Consider the following 20,305-nt stretch of genomic DNA (forward strand, 5'->3'; position numbering starts at 1 on the left):
ATCGTTTACTCTTTGTGTCCTGTGAACAACATCGGCGTGGTGTTACTTGTTTGCTGTTTTCGCGATCGCGTCGCGCATGAGGATATCACCAGGTAAACTCGCCACATTTTTAAACATTTTGTTGTTCAACAGCATCAAGACTGACGGAGTGTGTTTGAGACAACCTCACAAGTGTCACAGATGACACATTTGGCGTTTTTTGCTGGTTTGTCGGTAGGAGCTCCTGAAACGCAAGACTGCCACACATCTGTTCGACCAACGCCAGTTGATCTAAACGCCAGTTGATCTAAACGCCAGTTGATCTAAACGCCAGTTGATCTGGAACACCGGTGCTGACCTAACCACCCGCCGTACCGAGCTCCGGGCTAACGTTAGCCGAACACTGAGGCCGGGCATCGGCGTCAGGAGCAGCGGCTCCCCGGCGGAACTTGGACCGAGCAGACGCAGTCTGGCGTTGGGCAGCTTACCTCGGTCTGTCGGTCACCGACGGACGGCTTAAAGTTGATCCGGTGAGACGGCGACAGCAACTTGTCGACGGTCCGTTTACTGCTCGGCTGCAGCTTAGCAACTGAATCACACACCTCACTTCCGGTGACGTCATTACCCTTTTCCCCCAAACAACTTTATTAACAAATACGCTTCGAAGTCATGACTGTAGAAAACGATCACTAGGTTGAACTTTTCAGTAGCGCCGTTAACTTAGCGGTATTTATCTTAAATTTCCATTTCTCCAGATTTGACATGTTTCTCTTTGTTTTTATTTTTGTTACGTTTGCCAAACTTTTCCCTTTTTCTCAAATCTTTTCTGGTAAATTTAGATTTTTTTCCTTATAATTTCTCCTAAATGCATCTTTTATTTTCTTGTGATTAAGTATTTTCCCCCTCACATATCTGTCCCTTTTCTAAATTTGGTTTTTAGTTTCTCATAAACCTGGTTACCCGCCCCCTCTAAATTTGCCTCTAATGATTTAAGCTGCACTGAAAGAAAAGCAGCTTTGTAAGAAAATGAAAGCTATCTAAAATGACATTGTGTATTTACAAAACTAAAATAAAACAAAATTAATTAGGAAATTAATTCATTAGTTCAGGGCTGGATTGGGACAAAAAATCGGTCCGGGCATTTTGACTAGTGACCGGCCCACCAGGTATTACAGGAAAAGCCATAAAGCCTTTGAATGAAAACAAACGCTGTTGTGACAGTGATGTACAGTCTTGTTGGTATATGTATGATTTCTATACATTTTACGTCAGATAAAAACTTTGGTTGTAAGATTTAGATAATTATTTAATAAAAACTAGACATTTTAAATGAGAATAAGAAAGAAAAGTATTTCTTTGTGCCCCCCTCTCCCTGTTAATGCCCTACCTGCCCCCCTGGCAAAACTTTGCTAGACCCGCCCCTGCACAGTTACCAGCTGTCAGCTACATAAAAAAGGATCCTGGTGTTATTTGTCTCTCAGAAACAGTTGATAACTTCAACTCATTCATGTCATCTAAAAGGTAAACCTGTTTCTCCATCACCTGTTCAGCTCTGATGATCCAGTAAGGACATCTCCTGGTTTCATGTTTCCCTCTCACATAACCAAACCGACATCATGACCAGCAGTTTTACAGCTGTGGCTCCAGCAAACATCAGCTGATACTAGAAATTAATATTAAATAAATTCTAACAACAGCTGATCCAGCTTAAACGTGCTGCTGTTGTTTAGCGCGACATCTGCTGGTTTCCTGTTTCTGGCGCAAAGTGGGCGATCAACAAACGAGAGAGAAAAGCCGATCAGTTGATCATTGATCAGTTTCATGATTGAATGAGCGAAGAAGAGGCAGCTAACAGCGTAAAGACGCAGAATAAATCCAGCTTTGTGTCTTTTTCATTATAGCTGAAGTCCGGGACAAACTGCGTCTCTTCTCAGCTCAACACGAAACGCGTAATATTTTCTCTGATGATTCCGTTTTTACAGGACGGTTGGCAACTCTACTAACTAACCTTATGAATAAAGTAAAGTTCACTATCAGTAACATCATAGCACCCACCCAGCTGTATAGGAACTCTGTCAGTACAAGTTATTGTAACTGACTGTAAAAAGTCAGCAACATGAAAATAAACTCCACCTAAACTTGGTTCATATCTGACCCAGATAGACTGCAGCTCATAACTTCTTACCTGAAGTTCAGTTCACCTGACACTCGGACCGGCGGCCGCCTCGGGGCTCTCCTCCTCCTCCTGCCTCCCCTTTCCCTCATCCACCTGCTGGCCTCAGTGGGAGCTCCGCCATAGCCACCACCAAACAACTTCTTACACATCTGCCAGCATCTGGCCAATCCACCACCTTTCATTGTTTATACTGTTACAAACAAACAAAAAACCATCGGCCCATAAAAACGAAAAATCACCAAATGCCCGGTATGCCCATGGCCAGTCTATGCATTAGTTGTAATAACGTAATTCGTTTAAATTAATTTAGGCTATTTTTAGCCTCACTAGGCTTTGGTGCAGAGGTTCACTGAGAGGTTAACGAGTGTGTGTAATTTTTCTATTACAGTATCATATATACTTACTGTACTGTAATGTACTTAGAATATTATTATCATATTATTATACAGGTAAATCAGTATCCTAGTAATTATTCATATTGGTGTTGGTGATATTTGCAAAAACATTTAAACAGTCATAAATTAATTGTTGGCCTGTAATCTGTGAAAAAAGTGTTAGACATCTCTCTCATGAATAATTCATTCACTTTCCACAAAAAAAAAAGAAATCCTATCTCAAGGCAGAAGCTGCCTTGATAATAGCTGAGTTATCAGTTTTTAGCAACAGAAATGTCTTTTTCCAGAGAGACGTGGCCAACAAATGTAACGTCACAGTTATAGAAACATGATTTAAGTGACCAAAAAGGACAAAATAGATATAATAACTCAATAAATCAGAGTCACAAATATATTCTATGTATTTCATATATACCTATTATTATAGTATACATTCAAAACAAAACAAAAACAAAGAAACTTCGGAAATGACTTTTTGGCACAACACCGGCAGGTGGCAGTATTTCACCTTTAAGCTTTTTTGACACGCGTCAGAAGGAGAAGAAGAAGAACCGGGACGTGTTCGTCAGCACTGGATGTTCCGGTTGTTTACAACCAGGAAATCTGTCAGTTTGTGAACCGGGACTCCGTGAACCTGCAGCGGTAAACATGGCGGCGGTGGACGTGGAGGATGAGAGCATCCTGGCGTCCATCTTTAAGGACAGCTTCCCGGACAGCTGGAGGGACAACCCGGACTTCGCGGCCTACCTGTCGGAGCTCAGCTCCTTCGGGGTGGAGAAGCTGGGTCGGGAGCCGGAGAGGCTGGCGGAGGAGCGGGCTCAGATCCTGCAGCAGACCCGGGAGCTGGCCTTCTCCAACTACCAGACCTTCATCCGCACCGCCGACTGCACCGAGCACATCTACCGGGACTTCGGGCGGGTGGAGAGCAGCGTGTCCCGGCTGCTGGACAAGCTGCCCCGCTTCGGAGAGAATTGCAGGTCGGTGGCTCCCTGTGGAGGGGATGTCAGCAGGAGGAAACTGGGGTCTATAAAAGTGTCATCATTTACTGTTAGGTTAATAAAAACTTTAGATATTTTTTAAAAAGCACACAGGATGAACTGATCAAGGAGAGAGATGCAGATTATTATTATTGTAGCTCACTGTAGGATCACAAAGTGAATAACTTAGTTATTTTCTTAGGAATATGCCACAGAAGGTGAATTGACTGGGAATAAAACAGCAGCAGATTAATTTCCTTTGAGCTGGCTCGTCAGCCTCCTTTCAGAATAAAAAACAGGCAGCCAGACTTTAGCCACAACCAGAACAAAACTACAGACTGGGAACATTAATGAAAGATAATAAAAGGTTCTTAGAGCTATAAAGTGTTACGTGTTACACATAGTTGTGTTTTTGCTGTTGTGCTGTCTCTCTGAGCTTTGGGGGCTCATTTTGTTTTCAGGCACTTCATGAAAGAGGCGGAGGAGATCGGAGCAAGCCGCCGGATGAACAGCCTCACTCTGAACCGCCACACGGAGATCCTGGAGATTCTGGAGATTCCTCAGCTCATGGACACCTGCGTCCGCAACGGCTACTACGAAGAGGCTCTGGAGCTGGCGGCATACGTGAAGAGGCTGGAGAAGAAACACTCGTCGCTGCCCGTCATCCAGGTGAGTCCAGACCAGGCTGACCAAAAAGCGGGTGTGTTTGGGGTTTTTTTTACTGCCTGAATGAAACTCTAAATGTTATTTAGGAAAATGAACTGTTAGGGCTAAATAAACGTTACTTTTCTTTGATTTTCTGTCGTGTGATGTTGGAGAAAAAATGTTCAAATAAACAATTACACGTGTGAAGAGAATTAAAGAGCTCAGGCTCCAGACCGCTCTGAATACTCAGTTTTCTTTTGTTACGTGCACAGCTAACAAGCTCTGGGTGTTGCCCCTCAGCAGGCTTCCAGGTGTTGGCCAGCTGGAATAAAGCAGGCTTTCAGAGAAGGTGAAAAAGCTAAAATGTGACTGCGGGAGGTTGTTGATGGGGCTCAGGTTCAGGTACAGGCTGGAAATCGCTAGTTTAAACTCTAAATTGACAAAAACTGGAGAAAAACAGTTGAGAAACTTTCTCTTTGCTGAGATATAAAACAGAAAAGGTCACTGTGGAGAACATCTAATGTTTCGGCTCCTCTAACCTTTGACCTTCTCCATCTTTAGGGTATCGTGCGTGAAGTGCGTCAGTCGGCTCAGCTGATGCTCAACCAGCTGTTGCAGCAGCTCCGCAGCAACTCCCAGCTTCCCGTGTGCCTCCGCGTCATCGGTTACCTGCGGCGTATGGACGTGTTCACGGAGGCGGAGCTGCGGGTGAAGTTCCTGCAGGCTCGCAGCACTTGGCTGCACTCCATCCTCGCCGCCATCCCTGAAAACGATGCTTACTTTCACATCACCAAGACCATCGAGGCCTGCAGGGTGCACATGTTTGACATCATCACCCAGTACAGAGCCATCTTCTCTGACGAGGACCCGCTAGTGCCCCCCGCCGGTGGGCTCATGGCTGTGAACGAGGGCGCCATCTTCCACGGCTGGGTGGTGCACAAGGTGGCAGAGTTCCTGGAGACCTTAGAGAGGGACCTGCAGCGGGGTGTGGGCAGCCGCCTGGACTCCCTGCTGGGTCAGTGCATGTACTTCGGTTTGTCCTTCAGCAGGGTGGGGGCGGACTTCCGCGGGCAGCTGGCGCCCATGTTCCAGCGGGTGGCGGTGGACACGTTCCGCGGAGCCGTGAAGGAGGCGGTGGAAAAGTTCCAGGAGGACATGAACCTGTACACCCTCATCGCCCTGCCCTCAGTGCTGGCAGGGACCATCCCCGTCGTAGCCCCCGCCCCGCAGCCCGGCACCCTGCAGCCCCCAATGTCCCTGCTGGACTTCCAGCCGCTCGCCTGCTTTCTCAACAACATCCTGACCGCCTTCAACGACCTCCGCCTCTGCTGCCCCATCGGAGTGGTGGAGAATGTCACCAAATGCCTGGAGGAAGCCCTGAAGATGGTGAGCAGCTGGATCTTTGGTGTAATCTGGGTTAAAGTCAGACTGATGCTGGATTAACAGCTGCTGACGGTGTCGTTTTTTGTCAGGTGACCCGTCAGATTCTGGTGTTTCACCGGGCGGAGGAGACGGCCTTCAGCAGCCGGGAGAAGGAGCTGTTTATTCAGTTCTGCTGTGCGTACGCTGAAGACCTGCTGCCCTTCCTGAACCGCTGCCTGCAGGTCCTGTTTCCACCGGCTCAGCTCGCTCTCATCCTGGGTGAGGACTCGCAGCAACGTCTGAGTTTGTTTCTTCGTTTAAAACGGACGCGGTGATGCTGAAGACGTTTAACGACGGGCCTGGAAGTGAAGCCGTTATTCCAATAATGCGGTCTCAGTTTAAACTGTTGTCCTTGCGTTGTTGTTCTTGTTGGTCACCTTCGGTCTCGGGCTGGAAACCGCATGAACGTACATGGTAGACTGTACATAAAAGATGGGCGTAGCCACTGGGACATTTGTGAAACCATGGTCTGAATTTGGAGTAATGACCGCTTCAGCCTGTAGGGGGCACTAATAAAACCACAAAATCACCACACAAGCTTTTTTTGTGTAGTAAAGTTAAACTTTTGGTCCAATCAGTCAATGAGAAGAAAACTTCACAAAATTAGTTTAAAAGAGAAAAAAATCTTTAACCTCTTTTTCTTTTTTTGCCCTGGACTCTCTTCTCAAAGTTATTCTTTGTAATGGCTAAAATAGCTTAAGAAGTGCTGAGCAGCAGAGTTTGGTCTGAATCAAATCTGTTGTCTCTCCGCAGGTGTTCCTCCCACCCAGCTGCACAAGTACGGCCATCTGGGCTCCATCGACCTCGCCACAGTCCTCGAGCCTCTGGACTTCCTGCTTCCTCAGAAGGAGCCGCCGGTGCCAGAGGTCGACATTACGGCAGAATTGAGCAGCCTGACGTTTGACATGGAGCCCAAAGAACCGGCGCCGACCCCATCCGATGTCAGAGACTCCAAACCCGGAGCTGAACTGACAAAGACAGAGTTTAAAGAGCCGAAGCAGGACGAGGAGTGAAGGCGAGGAAACGCTGGCTCTAAACTGTATCCTGTGACGGACATCTGTCAAAACTGAAGCATTAAAATATTTTTATATATGTGAGAAAAAGGCTTTAATGGTGACATTTCTTCTCTTATTTAAAGGTTTACTCACTAACGTAGAAGGAAAATAAGCAAATAGTTTAGTTTGCTTCTTTTTCCATCGATGATGGAGTCCACCTGATTTTAACTCTGCTCCCGGAGATCTTCAGCTCGTTCTCGTCCTTTAAGAAGGAAAAACTGAATGTTTGTGTTTTCCTGGTAACGTGTCAGAAATGTGAGAAAACCAAAAGTTTGGTTTATTATAGGAAAGTCCTGAAGGGCAGAAACTGACTCTGCATTTTCATCCAGCGTCGGCCTCATCTTTGAGCTTTTTCTGCTGAGGCAGCTGGGAGTTGTAGTCCGTCAGCTGTGTCTGATTTACATGGTGGGTTTGTTAAACTGTCTGGACACTTAAATCTTTCACTTTGATTCAAAGATTCATTGGAAATCAATAAAGATCAATTATATTGACGAGTCAGTCTCATGTTTAAAGGAGCGTACTGCAGTTTCTGCACAGTCACGGTCAGTCTGAGCTGATCTCCACCTGTCTGGAATATCTGAAGATAAACTCAAGGATCTCCACCTTCACAGATCTACAGGTGAGCACCTCGTGGACGCTACTTCCACCAACTAACAGCCTTACTACACCTGCCTGTTAGGTCTTATTTTCCTGTTTAAAAATATAAACCTTCCAGTGATCATGTTCTCCCTCTGCGTCGTGTTTGAATCGTTGGTTTTTGTGTAATTTTACTGTCAGACGGCGACGGGACAATTCAATGATGTAATGCTGTGTTACCATAGAAACACAGCATTTCTGGCACAACTTCAGTGACTCACAAGGTGCAACGAGAAGATAAAGGCGTAAAAGGTCCAGCACTATGCGGCACACAGTGGTGTTACCGTTTAACCACACGCCAAAGCATGAAATTGTAATCAATAATAAAGTTTATTTATGTCGAACATGTGGCCCTCGGCCCCAGAGGCAGCCCACTGAAGGGTCACGTTTGGTCCGGCTTTACAAAGTGAAAACTGCAGAGAAGTCGGTTTGCGTTTTTCAGTGCAGGACCCCGACGTTACAGGACAGTTAGAAATGTTTCTCATGATGATGTTTTTATCATAAAGATGTAAAATACTGAAGATCAGCCATAAACACTGAGCTGGAAACTATAACGTAGTTCAAGCAGACTCGCTGTGAAAGGTTTCACTGCTCTCTAAAACAAATATTTTAATAAGAATATTACGTCTGGCAAAATTTGAAGGAAGGAGGATTTACACCTTAGTCGTTGTTTAAACCCTGAACCTGATGTGCACCTGCACGCTGTAGCCGTGTAACCCAGAGTGACCGTTATTGGTCCGTTCAGTACTGCCGTTTGCTCTTACAGATGTTCATCCACCTCTGCCATCCTTCATCTAATCGACTGGAGGAGAAACGTCTCCAGCAGCGAGTGTTTAGGAGCAGAGCTTTATTTCTTCCTTCTTCACTCACAGAAATCCTGATATGTAGCAGAATCTCTGTATCACGTCGCCGCCCTGCAGACCGAGCGCGCTCCTGCCTCTGTGGTGGAGGTAATGAGCAGAAACAGACACCGATGTGAAATTTCACACACTTTTAATGTATTTATTATTCTGGCTCGTTCCATAAGGGATGCTATGTAATCTGTAATAATCTGGAGCTGGTATTGTTAGAGTCACTCGTGCTGCCAGCAGTTAATTCGCCCGTGTGTCGCCGAGTGTCGACTTCCTCTGGCTGTCACGCGCGTCTCTTCTGCTTTGAACACCGTGTTTAGAGCTGTAGTTAATCCTCATGTCTTGGATGTCTGACTGTCCATGAACGCACCAGAAGACCTGGTGAGTTAATCTGTCGCACGTGAGCCGATGGATGATTTGGGAAATGACGGTCCGGTCCTTTAATTTAAACACGATGCATGCTCGCCATCTTTACTTCTTCTTGATGAACTTCCTGCGGGTGGCGTTGGGGTTGGCCCGCCTCCTGCCGCCGCCACACTGGCCGTCTCTGATCTGCAGGTTGGCGGCTCGGCTGTAGATGTCGTTCTCACAGAACGGCGACGCTCCGGCCACGTAGTCCGGGTTGAAGACATCGGTCTTCTGGCGAGCCTTCCGGGAGAGCCTCTGCTGGGGGAAGCGCTGGTCCTCCACCAGCTGGGGGTTGGTGGAGTGTTTCCCCCCCTGAGGCAGAGGCAGCGTGTGCTGAAACACAAGACGGCAGCGGTCATGTTTAGGACGTTTAGACCCGACTCAGGCAGAACTGAAGCGGTCTGAAAAAACGATTTACGCTGCAGATGCGAACGCAGAGTCATTTTAGAAGTGATAAAACGCCGCGTCTCACCCGGAGCCCTCTGGGGTTCAACACTTTGGGGTTTTTGGAGAAATGCATCTGCATGCTGCCATCCTCGTTCACCGTCACCGCCAGCTTCTTCAGGGTTCTGTTCCCGCAGTGAGGACAGAAAGCTTTGTTCATGTCGCTCGTCGTCCTGGAATCGAAACATTTAACAGGTCAATGCTCCTGGACGGGCAACCCCTCGCTTTATTCTCCTTACAGCCTCTAAGAACAGGACAGGTCACTAACATCTGTCCGTCTGAGGAACATCTGTCCTCTCATGTTAGGTTTGTTCCAACCCTGCACTCCACGCTCCATCGTTCTGATCCACTTTAACATCTGTGCTTTTTCTTAAAGCAGGCGTGGGCGAACTCCAGGCCTCGAGGGCCGGAGTCCTGCAGGTTTTAGATCCAACACAGCTGATTTAAATGTCTAAATGACCTCCTCAACATGTCCTGAAGTTCTCCAGAAACCAGGTAATGAACTAATCATGTGATTCAGGTGTGTTGACCCAGGGTGAGATCTAAAACCTGCAGGACGCCGGCCCTCCCACCCCTGGTGTAGAGCCACTTTAATGGATTATATTCAGATTTTTACATGATGTTTTATTTTGACCTTATTTACATCTGTATCTCTGGAGCACCTTTATTATATTTTTCTATGTAAGCATCATTTTTACTGTGTTTTATTATTTTTATTTTAACCTACTCAAGCAGCAATTTAATACATTTATTTATTTATTTTATTCCTTTCATTGACTTTGTCCATTTTATTTATGTATTAATTTATCTTTATTCTTTTAATAAAGCAGTCCTGACATTTTCACTTGTTCAGCACCTTTATTCTACTCTTGATATAAATTTAAATGTTTTAAATGTCGTGTTTTGTATTTTTCGCTGGAACGGATTCGAGCTGCCTCCCTTTCAGCCTGAAGAGGTTTTGTTAACTTTGTTCGGACTCACTTGAAGCAGGCGTGACATCTCAGGATGTAGTTCCTCGCCTGCTTGATCAGCATCCCGTTCACAGAGAGAACGTGAAGTCCGATCTGAATGAGAACGTTCTGGGACACAGACAGCGAAAGCTTTTTGAAGTCCGGCGTAAAGCAGGAGAATATTTATTCACGCAGCGGTTTACTGAAACCATTCACACAAACCTTTAGACAGAAGGTGAAAAACAGCGAATGCACCGTCTGCATCCGTTACCTGCATGGCGAAGTCGGTGGTGAGACAGCCGACTTTGATGTCAGCTGGAGCCGTCCAATCAGCGGAGTCCATTTTCACCTCTTTGATGTTACCGGGAGTGATCCATCCTCCTCCATCGTCATCGTCCTCCTCGTCATCTTCGTCATCAGGCTCGTTCTCTTTGTCCTCGTCGTCCGATTGGCCCGCCGACGCCCTTTGCTCCGCCCTCTCCTCTGTCTGTGGTGATTCGTTGCCCTCTTTCTGTAAACAAACATCATCATCATCATCATCATCACTGCAGTCTGACAGGTGACAGAAGTTATGACTCAGTGAGAGATGTAAAATTCCTCCTTTGTCTCCTTGCTTCCTCTCACATGCATCCTTTCCTACGGGGAGATGTTGAGGAGGAAACCCTGTTTATCCCACGCCATCAACGTCAGGAACGTTTTCCACACGATTCACTATTTACACATTACAAGAATAAGACCTCAGATCACACTTGAACTACTTTTTCTCTTGAAATGTGCTGCAGGAGGTGGAGGTGGTGGGCATGCACATGAAGTTCAGAGGCTGCAACACAACAACAGAAATAAAAGGGTAATGCACTGATGCACTAGAGTCTGACTGGCGTGTGAAACCATGCAAACACAAAGACGCCTGCAGCCCTCAAAGTCTCATGGAGGCTCCTTTAAATATGAACGAGGTCTCCTGCAAACTGCAGCCGGTCACACTCAGCCACAAGCGCTCACTGAGGGGCTGAACCGAGGCTCAGAGGAACACAAAGGATTATTCTGAACTGTGAATCATGCAAAGCTGCTCTACGAGACTCCCAGCATGAAAACATTCTTCCCTTTCAACTCACCAGTAAACCCAGCAGCTCATCGCTGAAGGTCAGGAGCGGATCCCTCCAGAACAGAAAGCTGCTGAACTGGTCTCCGTCCGAAGTCGTCCGTGTGTCCGCTTGTTTCTGTCCGCCGCTCGATTTTAAACCCTCCGCTGGACCCTGACAGAGCAGCAGCGATAACACACACGCTGTGTTTACGTGCACAACCTGGAGACACAATCTCTTTTCCAACAACACGGCACCCAACTCCATTCATCCACCCATGCCTCCGTCCATCCATCCACCCATGCCTCCATCCATCTGTCTGTCCATCCATCCTTAGTGGCCGGGGAAAACAGATGTTCCTCTCTTCAGACATTTTCTCGGGAATTTCCACCCAGCTGCGAGCTTTAACCTCTCCAGTGTGTCCTGGTTCTGTCCTGGGTGAAACAGTTAACCTGCAGCGCTGCAGGTTTTCTGGTCGGACCCCCAAAGCACCCTAGCTGGCTCCCTTCAGTGTGGAGGACTAACAACCACTGCACGATGTTCCAAACCAGTTCCACATGTTTTCACAGGAAAAAACCCAGTAAAGACACAGCACCACAAAACCTCTGTGCTCAGAGGTGGAACCACGCCACTGGCTGTGGGAGGGGACAGACATTCACACATGCAGCTCACAGAGTCCGTCCTCCATGATTTTATTCTGTGGATGTTACTTTAAACTCTGCTTCTTTGGTCTTAGAACAGTCAGAATAATGGAGCTGGTTTCATCAGTGGCAGAGAGATTGTGTATGTGTTTGTAACAAAGGCAGCTCGGCTCGGTTTCTGAAGCTTCTCGCCTGTTTTCTACGATCGCTTTAAGACACGTTCACAGAGGAAAGGTTCTGAGCATTGAAACTATCTGTGCAAACACAGACGTCTGTGTCAGCAGAGGGATTTAAAACCCTCTGAGGAAGTCGTTACAGCGAGAGTCGGTGAGACTGTGAGGTCCAGGTGCTCCTCGTCCTCTCGCCACGGCATGAAGTCTCAGACCGTCACTTATCGTGCTTTTAATGTTTGTCGCATCAAAAATACAAAAGAATAGAAAAAGTCTGAGGAAATGAAGACGAGCTCCGAAACAACATCAGAACAAAGCTTAGCGTAAACAAAGCGTAAATAATAATAATGATGATAACTCCTGAACATCGCAGGTCTGAGCTGTAAGAGTGGAGGAGGAATTTTCCAGGAACGCCCGCTGTCAGTCTGTCCTCCTCCTTCTTCTTCTGTGTCCTCATTCTGTGGTCTGATTGGTTGGTTTGCAGACAGACAGGTAGACAGAGCCAGCCCATTGGTGGGGGACGGTGGGCAGGTAGGTGGGGGTGTATTCTGATTGGTGGACAGCTTGGCATGGAAGCTCTCAGCATGGCATGGTGCCCCCTCCCCCTGTCTCCTCCACCATCCATCTAATGCTCCTCACCTCTAACCACAGAATGTGTGTGTGTGTGTGTGTGTGTGTGTGTGTGTGTGTGTGTGTGTGTGTGTGTGTGTGTGTGTGTCGCCTGTTCGGCTGCTGGAGTCTTGTATTATCACTCATCAGCTTCTTTTGGAATTCAAGTCACCAGAAATTTACACGTTTGAGGTTTCATCTCATCCCAGGACAGAGAGGTGCAGGACGAGTTGGATAAATTAAAGATGAGAAATGATTCTTACATTAACATCTGGGAATAATAAAGAAGGTAAACGATGAAGGCACTGAGTGCAAAAGCAGCTTAAACCTGCATCCTTTCTGATGACCTGCAGGGGGCGACTCCTCAGTTTGAAAAAGAAGTGCTTTGAAAATATGATTTGTATCCCAGGTAAATACTTTCCTGGTGAGTTTATGGCCTCGGTTGCTCCTTTCAGGTCTTATCAGGTGTTTAATTTTTAAAATAAAGTTGTCTTTAGTGTCCAGAAGGACGGACGATAAACCCCACGTGACGATCTCCAGTTTCAGTCAGGTCTGGTTACAAAAAGCCATTATGGAGACGTAAAAGCACTCAGAGGCTTCGGAAGCAGCTGGAAGGTTTTTTATTTTATTTTTATAAAGCATTTAGTCCTTAATGGAGCGAGGCCAGCAGTGTGATCCCGTCTCTAATCCTCCTCCTCTCTGTGCTGCTCTCAGATGAAACTGATAAAAACACCTGCAGCTTTTTTTATTTACTCATATTTCTGAATCTGCAGCAGCTAAAACCAAACGAGCCGCCTCTCTCTGTTACGGTCTCGTGACGTCCGACTGTTGGTGGGTGTTTGAGTGCGCTGGTGTCCGGATAAATCCCGTCCCTCCCCCTCGCTGCTCTGTGGCCTGGCTGAGCGTCCTCGCTGATGAGCAGAGGATTGTGGGATTGCTTCCTTCCTTCCTTCCATGTCTGCACTGATAAATCTGAAAACACTGTTTGTGTCAGTTTGATAGGAACACTTCTGGTTGTTGCTCGTTCACACTGCAGTCAGGCTCAGTCTGAGGTTTCAGCCTCGGTAGATCGACTGACTCCTGCTGGTTTTTCTGGGACCACGTTTGACAGAAATGCTCGGTGAGAGATCGTATTGATTACCAGAAGCTAATTGAACAAATGTGACATGAAGACTTGGCCTCAGAGTCGATCTTCAGGTAACGTTAGCAAAGGTGCTGCTGTTTCCTGTATTAGCAGCGACCCGATGACTGTGGAGTAAAATCCTCCATGTTTCTGTGTTTTTGGTTAGAACAGGAAGTGTTATCATGAGGTTCTTGAACCATGACTGTAAAAAGCATGAAATTGGCCAGATTTAACTCTTTAACTTTAATTGTACGTTTCATGTAGAAGTTGGAGGAAGCCAGTGTGCTGAGCAAAGATCACGTCTGTCGGTGTTCAAACGCAGACGTGATCTTTGCTCAGGACACACAACTTATCTTTAAAAACACACCTGAATGATTCTTTGACTTGAAGATTTCTGTGGTGTAGATGGAGACTCTGCTCTGAGCACCAGTAATAATTCTCATCTAAAAAGTTTCCAGACTAAATTCCTGGTAAAAACTGGGAGGTGGTTTAAAAAAATGTCAGCGGTACACAAGAGAAATATTTAAAGCCAGTTTGTTTTCTTCTGAGCAGAGGTTAGTAAGGGCAGCACAGGTGTCTGTTTTATTTGTGGTCCGTGCAGAGGCGTTAGAGGAGAGTCTGCAGGAGCTGTCGGGATGCTTTGTAAACTGCTGACGAAGTCGCTTCACAGTGTAAGAACTTTGTGATCAGCTCTAGAAAGAGCGAAATGAAGAGAAACAACATGTTTTCACATTTATTGTCAGTAGTGTGGACATGGTGAGTTAAAGGGTCACATGACTGCTGGCTGACGCTCTCGTTTCTCTGCAGGACGACTGAAGCTGACGGCCTGACGGACGCCGCGCCGTCGCTGCAGGGTGTCAGCCAGCACCCTGAGGCCTCTGCTGCTCTTCCTGGATTTATTTCCTTCTTAGCCAACGACAGGAGCGGCGAAAGCGATCAAAGACCGATGGAAACTTTACAGGACAGGACGGTCTTAAATCTGGACAGACTGTTATGAGACGATGGCCAAACGTCTGGACTGCTGTGACGTCTGATATGAGCTGACAGGACTCGCGCTCCTCCGTCGGGACTCAAAAAAATCCTTATTAACCCTGAAATCAGTATCTGCTCTCCAATCAGTATTTCTCATTGTTTCTTTGTTGCACTTTAAACTTTTAGATCATTTTCTAACCCGAACGTGGCTGATGATGTGCATAGATGCATAATGTGTTTGTATATTTATGTTTGACATGCTTTAATTTTTTTCTTTTGGAGAATATGGGCACATGAATTTTTCCGTTTTTGTTTTTTTTGTGATCCAAATTTAATTTTTTTTGTCTCCATCTGTTTTTAATCTTTTTTTCTCTGCACCGTGTTCGATGGAGGATTTTCAGGCTGAAACCTTAAAGTGTACTTTTTTCTTCATAAAGTTTAGATAAATTTTAAGGTTTTTTTTCATGTGTGTTGTGTTCCCATCTGTAGTTTCTGGAGGCTTTCCTCCTTTATCCAATCAGGGTACTCCACTGATCCCAAGCTGTCCAATAGGACGTGAGCAATATGAGGAAATCTGTACGTCGCGTCTCAGTCTTCTGCTCCGGTGGACGTTCCTTTTATTTCAAACTTCCTTCAGCTTGAAGAACAAAAAGACTCGAATCGTATCTAAACTCATTTCTTCTCTGTGTGCTTCTGCTGTCGTCTCTTCACCTGTTTGGAGAAAACAAAAACCTCCAGGAAGTCACTGGTGACCTTTGACCTGAGACAGAACACGTGTAGCTGTTGACTTGGTGCGAAGTGGACTGTTAGCTGTAGCTGTAGTAAACAGGAATGCTTAGAAACGCGATGAGCTGCTGTGTGTTGACCTGATGATCAAACTCTGCTTGCTGTTTTTGTTTTGTAATTACTTTTTAATAAACGCTCCAGAACAAACGCACACGTCGGCATCGTGTGGACACAAATATTTAAAAGAGCAGTAAAAAGGAGTGTTTGACACACCATCACTGTAGATTTGAAAATGACATGACCAAGAGGTGAGTTGAGTTAATCTAAAGAGCGTTAATAAAATGACTGAATTAACCACTTTTTTCCCCTAGCACCACTTTCAGACTCAAATAACTGGACAAACTGAGCTGAGTTTGTGATTAAACCTCATTTCCTGTCTATGCCTCCAATGTTCCCACACAGCTTAAATCACATTTAAGGATCGCATCAGTCAGGAAGGCTTTAGACAAAAGGTGAATGATCATTTCTACCTGCAGTAATTGGCTCCGACTTGATGTCACCTGTTGACACCTGCTCAGTTCCTCAGGCTGGCGGAATAGGAGAAGGTGGGCTGCAAAGCGGCTTGCAGGTGCAGAGATTTGTTTAGGATGTGTAGATTTGCCAGGGCTGTCACAGAGTTTGGCTCGACTGGATTAATTAATTTTGAGGTGCTTCAGGATGTTTCAGCTCTCACCCAAAAGACTTTACTCCTAACCGCTAACGGGGAGTCCCACGTATTTGACCCCTACTGGGGTTGTCCCCTTGGAGCTGGTCCTGGGAGTTTTCATGACTCATTGTAGACACGTGGTTAAGGTGCGAGTCTGGTTGGTTTGAGGAATCTGGTAGCTGATAGCTGGCACTTGGAAATAATTTCAGGTGGACACGGAGAGACCCAGGCGTTTAATCTCTAGTGTCAGCTGCTCTATCTATAGAGACGCCATCATTCAGCGTCTAGATTTGAAAAAGTTTTTTAGATGTGAGACGGGAAAACCCTGAATGATCGGGAACCTACAGACTTGTTTTAATAATTCAATTCAATTTTATTTATAAAGCGTCAAATCACAGCAGTCCTCTCATTGGAAGAGAGCCAGAGAGAACTGAACTCAACCATGCTAACCTTCCCTCCTTTGCTTTAGCTGGCACTGGGTCTATCACCAACCCTCAGTTTGTGTTCAGGAAGTGAAAAGCATGATCAGCTGATTTGGGGTCAGCTGATCGACTCGACTGTTGAATATTCTGGGTCTTGGGTTGCTTTCACAGAACGTTTTTGGTTGTCCAGTCAATGATGCTGGAAATCTGTTTGTCCCAGTAATAAACACCGGTGACTCCGCCCACACGTCACACTCGGCTGTGTGCAGTTTTCAAACCTGTGCCAAGCTGTTATCTGTATTTCAGTCACATATTTTACTATTTTAAATAAATTGTAGTCGTTTACAGAAGCAAAAGAACAAAAACTGCCCAAACACTCATGACCTGACCGTACACTCAAGAAAAGATCTTCAAATATGAGTCAAAGTGGTCTTATGTTGTAGAAATAATGCTCGATCATGTCTTTCCACAAGCTTCCTGTGCAAATGTCTAATTCTTTACAGACTTAAATCTGTGAGCAGATCACCCGACATGACTTTCACACGCTTGGCTCTAAACTGATGTAGAAATGCATGTTGCATTTGAGGTCTGCAGGAAATCTGAGACAGAGCTTCTGGTGCATTCACGAGTCACTCTGAAGAGTACAGTAACTAACTTCATTTTGTCTTTATTTAAATAAACAGAGCTGTACATGAACACAGTGGAGAAAGTGAACAGTAGAAAAGTGAAAACGTGTGCACAGAGTCCGAGCTGGAGTTTGTTTTTGGCGTTTTTAAATCTGCGTCGCTGGTTTACGGGATTAAACATGGCAGATTCAAACGTTCGCATCAGAGCGGTTTGTCTCTGTCCGCTGATCTTTACTCCGCCTTTCATGAATCGCTCGTGTGGTGCAAACCTGTGAGCACTTTTTAAACATCCAAACCTCTGAAGGCACATTCCCGTCAGCGCCTCCATACGAGACCGAGACTCCTCCCCGATTCGAGTACCGACCCGCTCGTTTAGCAGCGGCGGTTTAATTTCTCGACTTCCTCTGAGTGTCACTTAACGTCTTCAACATTAAGGTCAAGGTCAAGGTCAAGGTCAGATTTATTTATATTTATATTTATTTATATAGCACATTTCCAAAGTGCTTAACAATAACAATAAAACTACAGTGTAATACAATAAATAATAAAACATTTCTTCTTCTGTGACGGAGGCCTCAGGAGAGAGTCGTGACAAAAGAAGGACACACAAAGTGCGGGGTCTTGGGAGTCAGCTGATCCACGGCGCCGCCCTCAGGGCGAGTCGTCGAGCGGCAACATGAGCAGCTGCAGCTCTTTGAAGGTGCTGCCGTGACGACCGACCTGCGTCGCCTTGTTCTTCACGATGTTGCTCAGGTTCTTCAGCTGCTCGCAGCACACTCGGCACTTCTGGTGTCTGGAAGCACAAAAACATCAGACGTTGGCGAGTCTGTCCGATTAAAATGGTTTTCCTTCAGTGATTGAACAAACCGCCACTGATGATGTGTTGCTATGAATTATGGGACATCTTTGCTCCAGTGTCTCGTCTGATTTACATCATCTCTGCACAAACCTTTATAAGAGAAACTGACTGTCGCTGGTTACAGTTCAATTCATTTTATTATGAAGGTTCCTGTCGTCTGAGTACTACAACCAAAGGTGGTTTAATGTTTCCTTTTTTACCTCCCTTGGAGGAGGAGACACTGAAGCATCCTTCATTCACAACAAATGCAGTGAGGCGCAGAATGAGTGCTGCCCCACCGCACTAACATGCTGCTCTCTCTGAAGCTCATCTCAGGAATAACGTCCGTTAACCTCAGCAGCCTGTGTTGCTGTTGGCGAGGACGCAGGCCCTCGCCAACAGCACAAAGGTGACACCTGCTGGACAAACAAACCTACTACAGTCACTAAAATACAGCTGTGGCTCCTGCAGATGCAGAGTGCAAAGAGGAGACCTGGAAGGGAAAAGCAGCCGGCTGAGGAGCGATTACAGCAGGAATCAAGTCTCTGGGTTCGAACACGTGTCAGACATCTTTAAAAACGTCCCACACAGAACGAGAGGTGGAGTCAGCCGAGGTTTGGGGCATTTCCTCCTCAGAGTAATCTGAGTAATCAGCAGATTGATTGACGGTGCTGCTAAATCAGTCAAGCAGCTGTTGGACAGATGTGAGACTCACCGCTCCTCTCGTGTGATGTCGACCCCGACGGACGGCGTGGCCTTTAGAGTGTCCGAGATCAGCGTCCAGAAGTGCTTCATGACGAGTTTCAGAGACGTGCAGCCGGTCTGTATGTAGCTGAGGAAACGCACAGAGAAGGAAGCTGATTGGATGATCGAATTACACGACATACCGACACACTGACGGCATCGGGGCAGGTTCAGGTTCAGGACGGGAGGAAGCGGAGATCTGCTCCACCTCCTGACAATCAAAGTACTCCGGGTGACCTCAGGTTACCAAACAGGAAGTGATCTTTCTTTTTACGTAAAATCCGAATTAGAGTTTTAAATTCACTTTGAGAAGACGAAATCATCTCTGATGCAACCCGAGCTGCCTCCCGGCAGTTCGTCTGAAGCATCATCAGAACTCATTTCTCTCGTTGTAATGGTGAAACCCACAAAGTCATCCGTCACACTTGATGAAAACGCCCACAAAGATGCTGACGTTGTTTTAAAACGTACCCTCTGCCGCTGAACGCTCGCGCGCCATCTCTGGACAACAGAAACTTTACCTCTGAGCCGCTCACCTCTCGTACTTGCTCTGCAGCAGTTTGTCGAGCTGAGGAAGGACGACCATGCACACGTCCAGCTTCCACAGAGATCTGGAACAGCAGCGCAACATCTGGTTTTATACGTTCATAAAGGTCAGCAACCCGCAAACAACTGCAGGTCAAACTCTTCAAAATGAAACTTAGAAGACAGATGCAATCAAATAAACAAAAACTTTTCAGTGATTGGAAACAGAACAGACTGAAAATAATAATAATAATAAAGCTGCGTAGAACGATTCGTCTGTCATCAATCGTCAGCTTCTGTCACTGTTTTTAGATTTTTTGGGTTAAACTAACAAAGAAAGGTTTTGTTTTTGAACTCCAGTGTAAATAAAGGTTTGTACTTGTATAAAATCAGAATTGTGTGTGTGTGTGTGTGTGTGTGTGTGTGTGTGTGTCTCCACGCGTGTGTGTGACATCTTTGTCAGGACAGGAAATTGGCATGCTACTATAATTGTGGGGACAAAATGGCCTATTGTTGCAGAATAAGCAGATTTCTTTGTGTCTTTAATTAAACAAGCGGCGCACAACTTTAGGCTCTACAGCATAGGTGTCAAACTCTGGCCCGTGGGCCAAATTTGGCCCACAGACTAATTACATTTGGCCCGCGAAGCCATACCAAATTACTATCAGAGCTGGCCTACTGGTATTATACAGCTAATATATATATTGTTTAGTATTAAGCTTTGCTTGTTCCATATTCAGTTTTTCAGCAAAACTTGTTTGAGTCCATAAGAAAAGATTCATTCTTATATCTGGAGGAAGATTTTTTTTTTTCAATAAATATTAACGTTAGCCCGCGACTTTGTTCCAGTTTTGAATTTTGGCCCACTGTGTATCTGAGTTGGACACCCCTGCTCTACAGTAATTAGTCATTTAACTTGACTGGATAGATGTGTGAAACTCTCCTCCCTGAGGAGCAGCCAAGCCAAGGTGTGACTTAGGGTTCTCACAAAGATGTAGAAACGGGTTTGTGTGTGTGAGTGTGTACCTGTTTAGACAGCTTTGTAGGACCGAAACTTGAAATGTTACTATACTTGTGGGGACCAACAGTCACCTGTGAGGACAAAGTGCCTGTCCCCACGAGCTTGAATGCATTATTGAGGCTCAAATCCTCAGGGTTACGAGTAGGCGTTCATTTTTCATGGTTC

General features: G+C 45.9%; 4 protein-coding genes and 1 long non-coding RNA gene across 10 annotated transcripts in view; 2 read left to right on the forward strand and 3 right to left on the reverse strand.

The window, feature by feature from the left end:
• Positions 1–1,090, reverse strand: part of LOC146582717 (uncharacterized) — a 59,926-nt gene extending 58,836 nt beyond the window's left edge. The window contains exon 1 of one of the 3 annotated variants that reach the window (XR_014893203.1): positions 468–1,090. The gene's annotated coding sequence lies outside the window, so the exon portion shown is untranslated. The remainder of the gene's footprint in view (positions 1–467) is intronic. The other 2 variants (XM_085281135.1, XM_085280914.1) reach the window with 2 other exon arrangements.
• Positions 14–7,140, forward strand: LOC146582722 (conserved oligomeric Golgi complex subunit 8-like). Of its 2 annotated transcripts, XM_085281254.1 has the most exons (6): positions 14–509; positions 3,085–3,527; positions 3,989–4,196; positions 4,734–5,558; positions 5,645–5,813; positions 6,348–7,140. In XM_085281254.1, the coding sequence occupies exons 2-6, from the start codon at positions 3,199–3,201 to the stop codon at positions 6,605–6,607; spliced, it is 1,791 nt and encodes a 596-aa protein (XP_085137380.1). In that variant the 5' UTR covers positions 14–509; positions 3,085–3,198; the 3' UTR covers positions 6,608–7,140. The 2 variants fall into 2 exon arrangements, with proteins under 2 accessions (XP_085137380.1, XP_085137432.1); XM_085281306.1 differs by lacking the exon at positions 3,085–3,527.
• Positions 7,141–8,261: 1,121 nt separating this feature from the next.
• Positions 8,262–12,200, reverse strand: LOC146582723 (RNA-binding protein NOB1-like). The gene is made up of 5 exons (XM_085281383.1): positions 11,051–12,200; positions 10,210–10,449; positions 9,970–10,067; positions 9,017–9,161; positions 8,262–8,877 (listed from the first exon to the last, which is right to left on the reverse strand). The coding sequence occupies exons 1-5, from the start codon at positions 11,282–11,284 to the stop codon at positions 8,608–8,610; spliced, it is 987 nt and encodes a 328-aa protein (XP_085137509.1). The 5' UTR covers positions 11,285–12,200; the 3' UTR covers positions 8,262–8,607.
• Positions 12,201–12,372: 172 nt separating this feature from the next.
• Positions 12,373–15,469, forward strand: LOC146582724 (uncharacterized). Its single transcript, XR_014893279.1, has 2 exons — positions 12,373–13,634; positions 14,368–15,469. It is a non-coding gene; the product is annotated as an uncharacterized LOC146582724 (long non-coding RNA).
• A 1,985-nt stretch (positions 15,470–17,454) lies between these two features.
• Positions 17,455–20,305, reverse strand: part of LOC146582725 (katanin p80 WD40 repeat-containing subunit B1-like) — a 17,588-nt gene continuing 14,737 nt past the window's right edge. For all 3 annotated transcript variants that reach the window (XM_085282238.1, XM_085282160.1, XM_085282329.1), the window contains 3 exons: positions 19,131–19,205; positions 18,566–18,682; positions 17,455–17,805 (listed from right to left, as the gene is read on the reverse strand). In XM_085282238.1, coding sequence (XP_085138364.1) covers positions 17,664–17,805; positions 18,566–18,682; positions 19,131–19,205 — 334 coding nt within the window. In that variant the 3' untranslated portion in view covers positions 17,455–17,663. The remainder of the gene's footprint in view (positions 17,806–18,565; positions 18,683–19,130; positions 19,206–20,305) is intronic.

This window comes from Mchenga conophoros, linkage group LG1 (genome assembly GCF_057382185.1).
Source record: "Mchenga conophoros isolate Kocher_MC1m ecotype Shallow Benthic linkage group LG1, M_conophoros_male_GT1.1, whole genome shotgun sequence".
NCBI lineage: Eukaryota > Metazoa > Chordata > Actinopteri > Cichliformes > Cichlidae > Mchenga > Mchenga conophoros.